Source organism: Silurus aristotelis, assembly GCF_946808225.1.
Source record: "Silurus aristotelis genome assembly, chromosome: 27".
NCBI classification, from domain to species: domain Eukaryota; kingdom Metazoa; phylum Chordata; class Actinopteri; order Siluriformes; family Siluridae; genus Silurus; species Silurus aristotelis.
This window is the reverse complement of record NC_139600.1, coordinates 16,782,137-16,799,445: the sequence shown is the minus strand read 5'-3', so window position 1 is coordinate 16,799,445 and position 17,309 is coordinate 16,782,137. Positions and strand designations below refer to the sequence as shown.

The window sequence follows — 17,309 nt, the reverse complement described above, 5'->3', positions numbered from 1 at the left end:
AGGTGGACATTTTAAAGGCAGACTAACAGGTCTTTGAGGGTCAGAATTCTAGCTGATAGACAGGTGTTCAAATACTTATTTGCAGCTGTATCATACAAATAAAAAGTTTAAAAATCATATATTGTGATTTCTGGATTTTTTTTTTTAGATTATGTCTCTCACAGTGGACATGCACCTACGATGACAATTTCAGACCCTCCATGATTTCTAAGTGGGAGAACTTGCAAAATAGCAGAGTGTCCAAATACTTATTTTCCTCACTGTAAACAGACCCTCCGTGTAGCAACAGATTGAAGAGAAAGGAATCGTAGGAAGAATTGAATACATATTAATGGAAATATAATTTAAAGATTAGATTTTGATCTGTGGATTTAACAAAGAAAATAAAACAGAAAAAAACCACCAAACAAAAAAAGGAATTTCTATAAAAATAATTTTATTTTTGCATGAACAGAGGAAAAAAAGATCTGGTGTTTAAGTACAGAAAGAAGCCACTGTAATCCACTGTATATTATGAAGTATTTTATATATACATGTTTATGGACTAGTAATAAACCTGGTGCTGAAAATTAATAAGTAGCTTCACCACACTATACCTATACATACTATATTTATATATACACCACCCCCCCACCCCCACACACTCAAGTAAACTATTTTTTTTTATTGTTCATACAAATGTATATTTCAGCGTGTGTTTGGAATCGTGCAGGACTGATAATAAAAAAACGCTTCTTGTGAAAAATTGTTTACATCAGGAATTCAAGATCATTAAATCACACATTCAATATATTCACTCAGAAATGATAGATCAGACAGATCAGGAGCTCCTTACTCATAGAAAAGCTGGAAATAAAAGCCACCGAAGCTAAAGCTAGTTTTACTGGTTAACGTTCCTTCAGGACGTCGTCAGTCGCCCTGGTCGTATCCAGCGCCGCTTATCTTCTCTTCGTTCCACCAAAACCTGCAACGACAAGACCATCACAGACGTGAGATTTCAGGTCAGAGAGCTGAGGCATGTGGAAGAGGGAGGACACAGAGAGAGGAGTTTACCTGAAGCAGTGCGACTCCCAGAGCTGCTGTTGGAGCTGCTGTTGGAGCTGCTGTTGTAATGCGGTGACGTGAAAGGGCTCACATGAGGAACACGCCTACCACCACCACTACCACTATACACACACATGAGGAGGGAGAAACAGCAGAGTTTAACAGTGTGTGTGTGTGTGTGTTCCATCCCTAAGTAGTGTATATTCAGCTGCACTCACCTCTGAGAGCCAAACAGGTATCCCAGCAGCCCTCCTGTTCCCATTCCAGACCAGAAACCGTTTCCACCTCGATTTCTGCCCCTTACTCCACCTCCAAGTCCCCCGAGTCCACCTCCAAGTCCTCCGAGTCCACCCCCAACTCCTCCAAATCCACCTCCTCCACAGCCGGCGGCGCGAGGTTCACTGTACGAATCCGAATAGTCGTAAGCAGGAGGAGGATCTGAAACCCAGATATAATCTTAATTACATTGTGGGTGGAGACTTCAGTCTGATTGGTTACAGTGATATTGTGGGTGGAGACTTCAGTCTGATTGGTTACAGTGATATTGTGGGTGGAGACTTCAGTCTGATTGGTTACAGTGAAATTGTGGGTGGAGACTTCAGTCTGATTGGTTATTGATATTGTGGGTGGAGACTTCAGTCTGATTGGTTATTGATATTGTGGGTGGAGACTCCAGTCTGATTGGTTACAGTGATATTGTGGGTGGAGACTTCAGTCTGATTGGTTATTGATATTGTGGGTGGAGACTTCAGTCTGATTGGTTACAGTGATATTGTGGGTGGAGACTTCAGTCTGATTGGTTATATGGTTGTATGATAATTATATTATGGTTATTTAGTGATTATGGTAATTAAATGTATACTCCTTTCACACCTGTGTATTCAGATTTGAACCCAGGTGGAGGTGGACCCATGTTACCATTGTTGGCTCCACCAGGCCCTTGGTTTCCTCGGAACCCGTCTCCATTGGAACCACGACTGAGGTCGCACAAGAACAACTTATAAACGGCAAATCCAAGCAGCAGGATGGCGCCAACGATCACTAGGCTGTTTAAATCGCCTAAACCCTCGCCGCTTCCTTGCTTCTGCTTCTCCTTGGAGAACCAGGAGCCAGAGAATGGTGACCCGCCCCGGTTCTGCCGCCCCTCAGCGGTGAGCTCCAGCGCGTACTCAAGACCGCAAGAACCTCGCAGGATATAGGAGTCATCAGGGTTGTTGTAGCCTTCACAGGAAACCTCCACCTTTCCAAAACGGTACCAGTTATCCATGTCAGCCTTGCACTCCCACTACAGGGACAGAAAGCGAGACGTGAGACAGGTTCATCACTCGTTTCCTAACAAAACGCTCAAGTCATGCAGAGCTTCTAATCTGAAGGGAGAAGGGAGAAGTGTGTATACAGCGGGGACAATGAACAAAACCTCATGGGAACTGTGTGTTGATCCACCAAGTCTAGAATTCAACACAAACGAGGCGTGCAGTTACAGGGAACTAATCCAGAGTGAGACAGCGTGATGGGACCCGGTCGAAACCACACACACACCTGGATGTCCACTCCGTCCCAGCCCTTATTCTGGCACTGAACCACTTCAGGAACAAAAGCGGTGCACCCCGCGGATCCTCCAACACACTGCAGCTGGGGGACAGGACTTGAGCGGCGGGCGGTCGTGTAGCGACCCCTGTACAGGGTCAGAACCTGGACATCACGGAGTAACACGGCTTCTACACACACACACACACACACACACACACACACACACACACACACACACACACACAGTTAGGAAACCTGCATATCTCGAGGTAATAAACGGTAATGAATGTGTCTTACCGTCAGTCCAGCAGGAGATGAGGAGCGGCCACGTGATCAGGTTAAACAGGATCACCGCTGTCAGCGCCATGTTTACACTCTGCTCGCTAAACAGTTAGCAATGCTAAAACTAACCCGGATTATTTTAGATAAAACTAAAAAGCACACGTTTCTTCCACGTGGTCATTTAATAAACACGTTTTTGTCCACTGCGTGTGCGCCGAATGACACGTTTCTAACGCTCTTTCTAATCTTTTCTTTTTCACTGCGGAATGCGAGCAGCTGCAATTCCACTGTGACGCCGCAAACAGACGCGCTGCTTCCGCTTCCGGGTTTGTCTACGTCATCAATGTGTGCCAACGAATTCGTCATTTATTGTTATTAATTCATTAATTAATTCTCATTATTTAAATTAATGCTTATAAACAGTATCCAACGAATTCATTATGTTCGACCGAAAATAAACACCGTATTTATTTTCAATAAAAATATAAATCAAATAATATTAAATAAATAGTTTTAATAAATAAACCCTCACTAATGTTTTACTTTATTTTTGTCAGTGAATATGAATTAATTTATTAGTGCAATAGTCTGTTCTTTTCATTTCATAGCGGTTTTTTTGTTTTTGTTTGTTTTGTATATTACATTCCTACAATAATGAAACATTACAAATACAATATTCACATGTAATAAAGGAGAAAAATGAAGAGATAAAGAAAGAAAAAAAAGAGGAGTTCAGGTCTGTAAGTGTATCTGTACTTCTGGTTGCTTTCCGACTTGAAAGTCCTTGTAAATTTTCACAATATATTCTGAAGTCAGTCTTAAAGTGAGAACCCAGCCATTAGGGGGGCACAAGCCAGTGCACTCTTAGCGCCGGTCCCAAGCCCGGGTAAATGGGGAGGGTTGCGTTAGGAAGGGCATCCAGCATAAAACATGTGCCAAATCAAATATGCGGATCACAAATGAGAATTTCATACCGGATCGGTCGAGGCCCGGGTTAACAACGACCGCCACAGGTATCGTTAGCCGACAGGGTACCGGTGGAAATTGGGCTACTGTTGGCCGAAGGAGGAGAAGGAGAGGAGGAAGACGTCTACAGAGACGGCAGGAAAAGGAGCAGTGTAGGAGAGTAGAGGTTCGGGTTGGTACTTTAAATGTTGGTACTATGACGGGTAAAGGGAGAGAGATAGCTGATATGATGGAGAGGAGAAAGGTAGATGTGTTGTGTGTTCAGGAGACCAAGTGGAAAGGGAGTAAGGCCAGGAACATTGGAGGTGGGTTTAAACTGTTTTATCATGGTGTGGATGGAAAGAGAAATGGTGTAGGAGTGATTCTGAAGGAAGAGTACAGTAAGAGTGTAGTGGAGGTGAAGAGAGTTTCTGATAGGGTGATGATCGTGAAGGTGGAAGTTGAAGGGATGATGATAAATGTCATCAGTGCCTATGCTCCACAAGTTGGCTGTGAGATGGAGGAGAAAGAAAGATTCTGGAGTGAATTAGATGAAGTGGTAGATGGTGTACCTAGGGAAGAACGATTGGTGATTGGGGCAGACTTTAATGGGCATGTAGGTGAAGGGAACAGAGGTGATGAGGAGGTGATGGGTAGGTATGGTTTTAAGGAGAGGAATGTGGAAGGGCAGATGGTGGTAGATTTTGCTAAAAGGATGGAAATGGCAGTGGTGAACACGTATTTTAAGAAGAAGGAGGATCATAGGGTGACGTATAAGAGTGGAGGAAGGTGCACACAGGTGGATTATGTTCTGTGTAGGAGATGCAACCTGAAGGAGATTGGAGACTGTAAGGTGTTGGCGGGGGACAGTGTAGCTAGACAGCATCGGATGGTGGTCTGTAGGATGGTTTTGGAGGCGAAGAAGAAGAGGAGGAAAGTAAGGTTTGAAAGAAGAATAAGATGGTGGAAACTGAAGGAGGAAGAGTGTAGTGTGAGGTTCAGGGAAGAGGTCAGACAGGGGCTTGGTGGTGGTGAAGAGGTGCTGGATGATTGGGCAACTACTGCAGGAGTGATGAGGGCGGCAGCTAGAAAAGTACTTGGTGTGACATCTGGAAATAGAAAGCAAGACAAGGAGACGTGGTGGTGGAATGAGGAAGTGCAGGAGAGCATTAGGGGAAAGAGGTTGGCAAAACAGAAGTGGGATCGACAGAGTGATAAGAAAAGTAGGCAGGAGTACAAGGAGATGCGGCAGCAGGTAAAGAGGGATGTGGCGAAAGCCAAGGAAAAGGCATATGAGGAGCTGTATAAGAGGTTGGACACTAAGGAAGGAGAAAAGGATTTATACCGATTGGCCAAGCAGAGGGACCGAGCTGGGAAGGATGTACTGCAAGTTAGAGCAATAAAGGATGGAGAGGGAAATGTGTTGACTAGTGAGGAGAGTGTGTTGAGAAGATAGAGGGAGTATTTTGAGCAGCTGATGAATGAGGAAAATCAGAGAGAGAGAAGGTTGGAGGATGTGGAGTTGGAGTTGGTGAAGCAGGATGTAGATAGGATTAGTAAGGAGGAAGTGAGAGCAGCGATTAGGAGGATGAAGAATGGAAATTCGGTTGGACCAGATGACATACCGGTAGAAGCGTGGAGATGTTTAGGAGAGATGGCAGTGGAGTTTTTTTACCAGATTGTTTAACAGGATTCTGGAAGGGGAGAGGATGCCTGAGGAATGGAGAAGGAGTGTGCTGGTACCGATCTTTAAACATAAGGGAGATGTGCAGACCTGCAGTAACTACAGGGGAATTAAGTTGATCAGTCACACCATGAAGTTATGGGAAAGAGTAGTGGAAGCCAGGCTGAGAGAAGAGGTGACCATCTGTGAGCAACAGTATGGTTTCATGTCGAGGAAGAGCACCACAGATGCCTTACTTGCTTTGAGGATGTTGATGGAGAAGTATAGAGAAGGACAGAAGGAGCTGCATTGTGTATTTGTGGATTTAGAGAAAGCGTACGACAGGGTGCCGAGAGAGGAGTTGTGGTATTGTATGAGGAAGTCAGGTGTGTCAAAAAAGTATGTGAGGGTGGTGCAGGACATGTATGAGGACAGTGTGACGGCAGTGAAGTGTGCAGTAGGTACGACAGACTGGTTCAGGGTGAAGGTTGGACTGCATCAAGGATCGGCCCTGAGCCCTTTCCTGTTTGCAGTGGTGATGGACAGGTTGACGGACGAGGTCAGACAGGAGTCTCCCTGGACTATGATGTTTGCAGATGATATTGTGATTTGTGGTGAGAGTAGAGAGCAGGTTGAGAAGAGCCTGGAGAGGTGGAGATATGCGCTTGAGTGAAGGGGAATGAAAGTCAGTAGGAGTAAGACAGAGTACATGTGTGTGAATGAGAGGGAGGGCAGTGGAGTGATGCGGTTGCAGGGAGAAGAGGTGGAGAAGGTGGAGGAGTTCAGGTACCTGGGGTCAACAGTGCAAAGTAATAGAGAGTGTGTTAGAGAAGTAAAGAAAAGATTGCAGGCAGGGTGGAGTGGGTGGAGAAGAGTGACAGGAGTGATTTGTGATAGAAGAGTATCTGCAAGAATGAAAGGGAAAGTTTATAGGACTGTGGTGAGACCTGCGATGTTGTATGGATTAGAGACAGTGACATCGAGTAAAAGACAGGAGGTGGAGCTGGAGGTAGCAGAGCTGAAGATGTTGAGGTTTTCGTTGGGAGTGACGAGGATGGACAAGATTAGAAATGAGTTTATTAGAGGGACAGCACATGTAGGATGTTTTGGTGACAAGGTGAGGGAGGCGAGATTGAGATGGTTTGGACATGTGCAGAGAAGGGACATGAATTATATTGGTAGAAAAATGCTGAAGATGGAGCCACCAGGTAGGAGGAAAAGAGGAAGACCAAGGAGGAGGTTCATGGATGTGGTGAGGGAAGACATGCAGGTAGTTGGTGTGAAAGAGGCAGATGTAGAGGACAGGGTGGTATGGAGACGGATGATCCGCTGTGGCGACCCCTAATGGGAGCAGCCGAAAGAAGAAGAAGAAGAAGAAGTCTTAAAGTGAGAGAAATCATGCATCCTTTCTGTCCATTTACATTTGTGTCCTACATAACGATCATTTCATATTGTTTCTCCCAGTTGCGTTGTTTCCTGTGGTGTAAGTTTAGGTGACAGTTTCTATAAAATCGTATTTCAGTCTCACGTGTTGCAGGAGTCGAAGGAGTCTGCTCCTGTAGCGTAAACTACATTTCACATGAAGGGTGTTGCTTTAACCAATCAGAGATTGAGTTGGTAACGGCAACACCCTCTAGAGGGCACACAATAACATCGGCTTTTTGATTGGACAGTTAGACCGCGCACTATTCAGAGCTCACAAACCGCATCTGTAGCAAACTGTACGAGCTCGGACATATTCATGTGGATTTAATGCTGTTTTTTTCCTGCCGTAACGACTGACGGAGGAGAAGAAATCGATTGGGTCACAGATACACTCATGAGGACATTTACGGGACGTCACGATGAAAATTCAAAACAGTTGCACTTTTTCATGAACCGTTTATACTTCTGTGTTTTCTTTCCTGTGGAATTTTCACAAAAACACACAATTTGCCTGATTTTAAAATCCACAGGAAAACTGTAATGTACAGAAACAATGCACAATGCGGCTCCAGTGAAAGGAGACGTGTTGAATTGTGATCATTGGGTTTGTTGCTTTAGTGATGATGTTCATTCACTCTGTATGAGATCCTGTGTGTGATGCAGCTCTGTTCTACTGCACTTCTCTATAACACTGATGCTTTCTGTAGACGTGGCATCATAATAAGAGGTGGATCAATTCAGGTAGAACATCACTGAAGGCCTCAGGATGAAATAACTAATAATACACTTGTTAGCACTGTACCCCAAAATTCCATGGGTTCCACTGTATTGAAAAAAATATCAGAACTAATTGGAGAGAAATTAAACAGGACAATAGAAACACCATCTAATGTTCTCAACATCCACGTGGTTGTTCTGAACTTTATTAAATATTAGAGATCATGATCTTTGAGCATGGTTCCACATCTACAACCTAAAAATCCATGAAGTTACTGAGCAACTGCGATTGATTTGGACAGTTTTCTACAATGTGCGCAGGAACACAGTTTGCATGAACAGTTCTGCATGTAAGTGCTGATCACTGAACCTCAACAATGATGGAACGGTAATGATGGACATTCGGTGTTGAGGATGAGGTTCCCGATTGAGTCTGGTTCCTCTCAAGGTTTTTTCCTCATGAAGTCTCAGTGAGTTTTTCCTTCACCACAGTCACTACTGACTCACTCATTAGGGAGAAACTTATAAGGAACAAACTTCTAAACTTCTACATTCCAACTTTATAACCTCTTTATCTGTATAAAGCTGCTCTGGAAAAATGTCCACAAAATAAAACTGTACTGAATTGAATAAAATATGAGTTGGAGTTTTTATCCAATGACAGAATTTAAACGTTCTCGTGAAACAGCACTTTATCTTTAAGTCGGCTTTATTGGGTTTCAGATTGACAGATACAGGAGTTTTCCGAGGCGTGTTGTGTAGTACACATTTAGAGAAACGTCTGTACGTCTACCAGGACCAGGGCAAGATATAAACCTGACAGGTATAAAGAGTTACAGCAGCTGTGAAAAGTGTGGAAACATTGAGTCCTTTATAGTGTTTGAGACACGTGCATGCTTATTTAGTTTCTATTCAACAAATCAGGTAAAATAATGGACAACAAATGAGTGAAAAAAGGTCTGAGTCCAAATGGTGTTTGTGTCTCTACCAGAAGAACTTCTGTAAGAAGGAGAACAGGAGAGAAGATGTGATCAGACTCCCTAAACAGAGTAAACAGAGGTCTGGAGTGTTATGTTTCATGGAATGTCCTGCCCATCACCGCACCTAAATCCTACTGAACTGCTCTGGGATGAACTAGAAACATCTCCAACGAGTGAAGAACATCTCTGGAGAGTTTTAAGCGAACTGTCGGGATGCTGAGTGTGTAAAGCTGTTCTTCATGCTGTTCGTCATTTTTTTTGTGTCTGTGGCACATTTATAGATTTGGTCGAAGGAAATCTTTATAGAGTTTGTTGCATAAAAACATGTGTCTATGAAAACCCATAAAATTCATGGTATTTCCACACTTTTTCAGGTTCTGAATTTACTTCAGAAGACCAAAAGATGACAATGATCTTGTTTGCTGGGTTCAGAAGTCAACAAACAATTCCAACTATTGGACATTTGGCTGAATTGATTTGAATGAGCATAAAAAAAATCAAACATTTGACATTTGTAAGTTATTAATTATATCCTGATTACATTAAATGAAGCAAATATAATATAAACACATGCATTTAGGTGAAGATGATGAAAATACACACTATTATAAATATTAACTGTAGTACACGAGAGAGAGAAATACGATGCGTCGTATTGGACACATGAACGCTGGGAAATACCTCAGGCAGCACTGCTGAGCTGTGTTTATAAAACAATGTGATTTAAACAGGTAAAATTGACACGCTATCATTTCCAGCTACGACTCTAACGACTAACGAACAGGCGTAAAGTTCAAGTCGTTCAGTATCAACAGATCGTTTAATGGAAGGAAATTCCTTCGATGGCTCCGCCCCTTCGAGTTCAGGTTCGGTTTCCTGAAGTCTTCGCTCTGAGCATCCGTGTGGTGTTTCCCGTTTTCCCGCAGAGTCCCTCAATAGTCAACATTGTTCATTTCTCACATTAGAACAGTCTGACAGTCTACACACACGTGTTCAGTGAACATCATTTGGTCCTGCTGCGATTCTTTATTTCAGTAGTGTAGTTTCTTCAGCCGTCTGTGTAGTTTTCTCTGTAGTTTATGTGAAGATTATTGTTGAATAGTTAAAGGATTGCTGTATTTTCCGTATGGTTTTCTGCGTGTTGGTTTTGTGTTCTCTCTGTGTAGATTTGTGTAAAGGTCGTGTGAGTATTGTGTGACTTTCTGTGTAATTTACTCTGCAGTTTTATTGTAAGTTTGTGTAGTTTTCCGTGTAGTTTACTGTGTATTCTCAGTGTTCGTTCTTGTGCTTTGTGTAGTTTCCATGCGATGTTTTTTTCTATCTGAACGTTGTATTCAGCTTCTTCGTGGTTTCCTGCTAGTTCCTCTCAGGGCTGTGTGAATGCTGTGTAATTTTTCTGAATATTTTTTTAAAAGAAATAAAGTAAAGAAAAAAAGCCCCTCGGATCTCCGAGACAAGCTAAAGGTTGTATCTCCAGTTTCTGCTTGGTAACACGTGTTCCCCGAAGGCTCCTCAGATGGACACAGGACAGGTGATGATCTTGTCCTCCAGCATGACACTGACGACGAGGAACACAAAGTAAAGCACGAACATTAAGAAGCCGAGCAGTTTGCTCATTTTCCACTTGCAGACGGCTATGGAAACAATGACGAAGATGAGCATGAGGAAGAGCAACACAATGGCGCAGAACAAGCCGTTACTGCTCACGGCTACAGGCTTAAAGCCGTGGAAGAGCGAGTAGAGGAGCCATGGGAAGGGCAACCTGATGAGGAAGGACAAGAGGACATACAATCACACATTGGGACGCTGTTAATGTTGGAGTTTAATGATGATAGATGATGAAGTCTTACCCCACGGTGATGTCGAATATGTTGGAACCCACTGAGCTTGACACGGCCATATCTCCTAAACCTTTTCTGGCCACAATGACGCTGGTGATGAGATCTGGAATGGAGGTTCCTGCTGCGAGAATCGTCAGACCCATGATCTCCTCCGTAATGCCGATCGTCTCCCCGACCTGTGAGATAAACCACAAACTTAACACGCAATCAAGACCCCTTTCCTAACCAGCAAGAAGTTTTCCAGATTAACTGGTGCTGTTCTGACCACCTGCGACCTGCGACCTATGACCTGCTAATGTCCTCCGGTGAATTACAGTGTTGGCGTTTCTCCCTCGACGTGTTTGCGTATAAAAAGGACGAGTAATTTCTGCTCCTGTTACGAATGACACTATTTTAACAGCTGCTCTTCAGTCAAAGCTTTGATTCAGCAGGAACAGAAGTGAACATCTAATTGGCTTTGGGATTTGCTTTTCTCTGTCTGTCTTTTTCATTCTATCTTTATCTCTCATTCCCCTCATCCACTCTGCACATTAGATCTTCTTTAAAGACTAATTCATAAGCAAACAACAGTAACTGTACGTCTCTCACCTGGTGAGCCCACCACACCATCAAGTAGGAGAAGACGGCGATCCAGCTGATGGAACCCAGAAACGTGATGGGAAAGAACTTCTTGGAAGTCTAAGTGCAAAAAGGAAGAAAACAACTAGTTGTCAAACGTTGCTACGAAATGATGAATGTGTCTCTTTGGATGGTTAATGATTCTAGTATTCCAAAGAAGTTCTATTTGGAACCCTGTGTGAAAGGGCAAAGTCTGAAGAGCATGCAGTGCACAATGGATGCATGAACATAAATTCAAGTTCCTCACGTCTCTGCGGACATCAGGTAGAGTGAGCCACAGAGGGAACACAATGGGGAAAATGAAGAGGTACATCACTTGCTTCTGGCTTGTCTTTGGCCACATTAGGCTGAGAGGCTGATCTCCGTCATCTTCTTCTTCCTCACCCTGCATCAAAGTACTCGTATCAGTGCCTCAGTATTCGACAGAGCTCCAACTCTGGTTTAAACACACCCTCAAACACACCACATAGTTTAGCCTGCTTCACCTTCTTATATCTTGCTTTGTGGAGGACACTGACTGGCTCTGAAGAAGATCCAAACTCTAGATCTATACACTAAATGTTTGGAAATGTGGTCATTTTCAGCTTAATTTTAACTAATTGATGTTGGAGACAATAATCACCGAATCTTTAAACCCAACTGAACTTTTAAAATCTCGGTCTGAGTGTACATACATCTTTGACTATAAGATCTATAGATCTTTGGGAATATAGGAGCAGAAGAACATTAAACAGGGCCATGAGGATGGAGGATACTGGGTTCATATGCATTTGGGGCCACGGGAAAATAGTAATCTAGAATCAGAAGCACCTGACAACAAGTCAGAAGACGAGTTCCCTGAGAAGAACAGACCTTTGGAGTATGATTGTTTGGAAACAGAGAATATTGGACCCATGGACCCATGCCACTTAGAACACTGGGAACACAGGGACCTCAAACACTGAGAACCCTAAAAACACAGGGACCTTGAACACCTAGAACACATGGACCTAGAACACTTAGAACACTGAGAACACAGGGACCTTAAACACTGAGAACACTGAGAACACAGGGACCTTAAACACTGAGAACACTGGGAACACGGGGACCTTAAACACTGAGAACACAGGGAAATTAAACACTTAGAACACTGGAAATGGAATTCTAAGTATCACTGGATCCTTGAAATATTGAGAACATTAGAACGCAATGAAGGGACTGCAGATGCTGTTCCTCATCAGTAAGTTGTCTAGAAACAACAACAACAAACATTGCTCAACCATGTGGTGTGAATAAAGGGGTGTTTAAAGCACGGTTAGAACCTGGTCAGCTTCAGGACATTGAGGTCTAGAGTGTAGATGTTCTTTCAGGTCAGCCAGTGTGTTCCGGTAAGTATGTGTTCTGCTACACACAGAACCTCTAATTGAATTGGTGTGATTGATCTGTGATTGGATGAGCTGCAGTGAGCTACCTGCTGTCCCACGCTGCCGTTCATTGGCGGAGTGACTTCAACCTCCACACTGGTACTGTTGAGTTTCGTACAAACTGCAGAAAGAATCACAAGAGCAAAGGAGAGAACAAAAGATGGAAAGTTAAGTGTTTCACTGCCAGTTCTGTTCACGTGGACTTGGTGTACAAAAGTCAGTCATTCCTGCTTAGAAGACATACCAGTGCCGTTTATTTCTTCCTGTCCCTTTTTTCTTGCAATCTTGTGGAGAATGGAGGCTTTGTCTTTGAACCTCCCTTAAACACACCAAAATAATATACTTTACACCACACACACACACACACACACACACACACACACACACACACACACAATGCTGTGTTGAGGGAAATGTGTGTGTGTGTGTGTGTGTGTGTGTGTTACCTTCACTGATTGGATCTAGTGTATGGATCATGAGCTGGAAGATGCTGTTCCTCATCAGCGAGTTGTGCAGAGAGGCCGAGCTCACCCCTCGCTGAAGATGTGGTTTGGCCTAAAACAGGAAGAGCTACACGTGACATCGAGACCGGGTGATATAGCCACACAACATCGATACTGCGATACGATACTCATGATACACTTTACAACATTTTCATCACCATGAAATTATTATTTATTAGATTTATCAAAAATCTAGTGTACTAATATTTACTATATTATTTACTATATAATATTTAAATAATTGTATTATATAAACACTACACTGTATCACAGCACAGCTGATACGTACCGAGAGTTTGTTTCCGTCATCTTCAGCGTTTTCCGCCTCCAGAAAGACAGAAATAGGCATCATTACTACATTAATGTCATCAGAAATATATATTTTTTATATCAATCCACAGGATTTTGCAATACAACAGACTGAAAACTACAATATTATCTTTCCCCTTGATGGACTTTAATAATAGCATGAATTATACAGTCATATAAGTGGAGTTATTGATAGAAGTGTACAGGGATTTAAAAATGGAGGTTGTTGATGTAACGTTTGCTGTAAGGAAAATTAAGTTTATGTAACATTGATGAAAGGAGTCTCCAGTATCAGTGCTTTAAACAGAGTCTGCTGAGGGAACAACTGTTTACACTACAATAAAGAAAGAATACAGAAAATAATCAACAGTAACTCCTCTTTATGTACTGTAGTAGAACAGCAGAATAAACCTGGAGAAATCCGAACCTGGAGAAATCCGATCTATGACCAAGTTTCGTTTTAAAAAAAAGACGCAGGTATTAACAACTGCTTTTCCGTTTGGAGGTGGGACTAATTGCTTGAGATCTTTTCTTTTTTTCTTTCATTTTTGTTCTCTGACCACTGGTAGAACCACTACATCCACCCATCGTTCTTCTGCAAACCCTGGTAGAACTTTGTGTTTGGAACGTTTTCTTTTCCGACCCATGGAAGATCTTTACATTCGCTCCCTCCCCGCCTTTCTTCTGCCCTAAACTGTGGTAGAACTTTGGACTGTTTTCTTCTCTGAACCCTAATAAAACTCGATGTTCGGAGTTTTTCTTCCAACCCATGGTAGAACTCCGAGTTGGTACTTTGGAGCAGGTGTCATGCAGTTCATAGTTGCAGTATGATGTCTTTAATCCTTTAATAACTTCTGTAGATTTAACACTATATAAAACACTTCAGATAAAGTGTGACAAATCCATGGTGAAGCAAACAGCAGTTTGGAATAAATCGATGGGATATTTAGTCCAAAGCTGAAGTAATAATAATGAATGGTTTATCCATTAGCATAAAATAAACTACAATCCAGGACAGAGTAAAGAATTTACATATTATCAGAATGAAGTGTTTTACCTCTTTTCCAGATGTGACTAACGTGAGCTTGCATTTCCCTCAGTCAGTGTCCTCAGTTTCCCCCTGTGATACCTCCTGTGGAGGCTTTTCAGAATGTTGCTGCTTGACTGCATAATCACTTCCTACGGTCTTCTCATGTCAGCATCCTTTAGTTATGCCAACTTTCTGGCATGATAAGAATGGGATTTGAATTCTTCTCCTTGATTAACAAAGTCGAAGTGCTTTTCACCATGATATCTATGTATCCTGGTTCAGAACTACACACCAACCCAACATTTTAACAGAATTCTACTTCTACTTCAAATTCTACTGTCTCGTCCCTTTAGAAATAGAGCTAGAGCAAGATTTCACTGCTTCACTTGCAAAAATTCACAATTCAGCTGATCAGTTGGAACAGCAGATACCAAATACCAAAATAGGTTCCACATGTACGTGTAGTCAGTGGAAGAGGTGAAGAAAACTGACTGGAACTCTCTCAAGAAACTGCTGGAATCCTGAACTGAACATTCAGTGTCATGAAGGTTTCCCGGATTTCTGTTTGTCATAATGGATTGAAATGAGGATATCAATGTTTCATACACCACAGACCCAAATATGCAACTCCACTAGAAAGATCACTTTTATTAGCCATGAAGAGGAACTTAGACAAGGGTTTGCATTTGAGGTCACGTTGTTTTGACTCTTGAGGATACATCGTGGCTCCTGGCTAAAGTTAGCCGTCCTAACAGGATCTCATGCACTTATCTGCTTAGTGCAGAGGAACAAGGGGTTACATGTGTGATTCCATGCTTCTCCCACACACACACACACACACACACACACACACACACGCACACACACACACACACACACAATTGTGTTTTATGCTTGTCAGTCATGACGCATGTATCTGACAACTGATGCAGAATTTGACACAGAAAGGTGACGTTCAAAATGCTAAATTTGTAAAACTTTTACTTTGCTCTTTATAAACAACTACTATGGATAAACATCTGGAGACACCTGACCATAAGATTTGCAAATGCTATTTGAAAATCCCATTCCGCATTTAGTCCCCATTTACTGTGACTATAATCTTCACCCTTTAACCCCACAAAGGCGTCAGGTACTGATGAAGGTGACTTGAGGAGGCCTGAGGAGGGTGCAGTCAGCATTCCAGATTTGAGGTCAGAGTGCTACAGCAGGAGATCCTCCACTCCAACCCATGAAAAGCAGATCTTAATGGAGCTGGCTTTGTGCACAGGGGTAGTCATGTCTTGTATTAGTATTAGTAAATGGAAAATTCCATGCTCGCACATAAGACATCCTATACAATTGTGTGCCTCCAACCTTCAGGGGAAAAACACATATGGCTGGGAAAGTCGGGTGTCTCAATACTTTTGTCATATAGTGTATAAGATAGTGAATTATTAGGCATGCGGCCATGGTGTCTTTAAAATGCTGTGGAAACTCAATAAGATCATTAGAAATGTCAATAATTATCCTGAGATGTATTGGTGTCTCAAAAAATGATTTGAATTACCACCAGTGACCACCGTTACCCCGTCTGTCATGGGCTCCATCATACTGAGAAACCTTTCACTATATTGAGAAGGGATGGGTTAGTGGTTGATATGGTATGTTTGTTGTAACATGATTTGGAAAGAGATAATGATCCTTTCTTTCTCCTGCTGCTACGCTTCCTTAATTTATTCCTACTCTTTCTACCATACAGATTCCCAGAGGAACAACCATGGAAATGCAGCTGTAGTGAAACCATATTGTTCTTCTGTACCTCAATCCTACCATCAATCCGCAAGTACCCACTGACTCCCACTGACAAGTGTTTGTACCCTACAATCTTCATTTCAATCACTTTTTTTCTCACAGGTTGTAGCTTTGCTGGCTCAGAGGTTGAAGCTTTGGGTCACAGATCTGGATTGCGAGTGTAAACCCCAGCGCTTTAGAGCTACAACTAATCCACAGTCTTACAACGACCGAATACTGCGTGCTGGAATGATATTTGGAAGATTAATCCTGCTAACTACTGAGGACTACTGACATATGAGATGAATATGGCCACCTGTAAGAAGGGCACACCAAAAATTCATCTCCAGCTGCATGAGAGAGAAAGATGTGACCTGTGGTACGTCACTGTTATCATTGCTATTAAAAAGAAATGTGGAACTTTGATGTCCATCTGTCCAGCGGTTTGCTATTGTCAACCTTACATGCTAAAAGCCACGTAACCACGATGCCCTTGTTATGTTGGAATTGAGGCAAATGATATAATTGCCAAAGTGGATGTTCTTTTTTCTTCTTCCTATAAGTTTGTTTGTAAGTGAAGGTTTCAGGACGATACCACAGCTAAATGTAGCCCCCACAAACAGCCCACACTTTCCCACACCTCATCTCACCAAACTTCACCAGTCCACAATCTGTGCCTGATTTTACTCAGGCAATGTCGTTACTGAACCTTATTCCAACATAGTCAGGAGGCAGATCAGGTGACCGATTACTTCCTGCGTATCCCATCCACCATAGAACCTTGGACAGAGACTAAAACTCAGTTTGTCTCACCTTGGTCAAGGCCTCGATTCCATTGACCTGGTTCCGGTAAATCAGGGTCTTGACGATCATTTCAACAGTGCCGTTGAATTTCATGAAGAGCACGTAGGAAAAATAGCCTCCCAGCAGAGCTATGCTTTCCAGGTAGGTGATATAATTGTCCAAGAAGAAGGAGATGAGCATGATGAGGTCTATGATATAGAAGGAAACATCACGGAAGAGTGGCCACCAAGTGAGGTTGAGAATCTCATGCGAGAACAGCGCACACATGCCGATCACAAACAGGATGTTGAAGACAGCCGAGCCTACGATGGTGCCGATCCCGATATTACTGTGTGAGATGAACACACCGATTACAGACGTGAAGAGCTCAGGGGCAGAGCCTCCGGCTGCCATAAAGGTGGCACCCGCAACATCGTCTGAGATCTTCAGCTTCTCCGTGATC

At 42.7% G+C, this 17,309-nt stretch overlaps 2 protein-coding genes across 5 annotated transcripts in view; both read right to left on the bottom strand.

Moving 5' to 3' along the window:
- Positions 1–419: 419 nt before the first annotated feature.
- saraf (store-operated calcium entry-associated regulatory factor) lies at positions 420–3,189 on the bottom strand. Of its 2 annotated transcripts, none has more exons than XM_083532253.1 (6): positions 2,872–3,189; positions 2,584–2,762; positions 1,918–2,329; positions 1,263–1,482; positions 1,054–1,166; positions 420–964 (listed from the first exon to the last, which is right to left on the bottom strand). In XM_083532253.1, exons 1-6 carry the CDS (start codon positions 2,939–2,941, stop codon positions 939–941), a joined length of 1,020 nt encoding a protein of 339 aa, XP_083388379.1. In that variant the 5' UTR covers positions 2,942–3,189; the 3' UTR covers positions 420–938. The 2 variants fall into 2 exon arrangements, with proteins under 2 accessions (XP_083388379.1, XP_083388380.1); XM_083532254.1 differs by having other exon boundaries at positions 792–964; positions 1,054–1,160; positions 2,872–3,176.
- A 5,108-nt stretch (positions 3,190–8,297) lies between these two features.
- LOC310721466 (solute carrier family 24 member 2) overlaps positions 8,298–17,309 on the bottom strand; it is a gene marked incomplete at its 3' end in the record, with an annotated part of 11,522 nt that continues 2,510 nt past the window's right edge. Inside the window, exons 2-10 of one of the 3 annotated variants that reach the window (XM_083533186.1) lie at positions 16,877–17,309; positions 13,241–13,276; positions 12,895–13,003; positions 12,693–12,767; positions 12,496–12,569; positions 11,293–11,430; positions 11,016–11,105; positions 10,437–10,603; positions 8,298–10,348 (exon numbers count right to left, since the gene is read on the bottom strand). The exon at positions 16,877–17,309 is cut by the window's right edge and continues 518 nt beyond it. In XM_083533186.1, the coding sequence (XP_083389312.1) occupies positions 10,099–10,348; positions 10,437–10,603; positions 11,016–11,105; positions 11,293–11,430; positions 12,496–12,569; positions 12,693–12,767; positions 12,895–13,003; positions 13,241–13,276; positions 16,877–17,309 (1,372 nt within the window). Of the gene's footprint in view, positions 10,349–10,432; positions 10,604–11,015; positions 11,106–11,292; positions 11,431–12,495; positions 12,570–12,692; positions 12,768–12,894; positions 13,004–13,240; positions 13,277–16,876 lie in introns of those variants that run through there. The other 2 variants (XM_083533187.1, XM_083533188.1) reach the window with 2 other exon arrangements.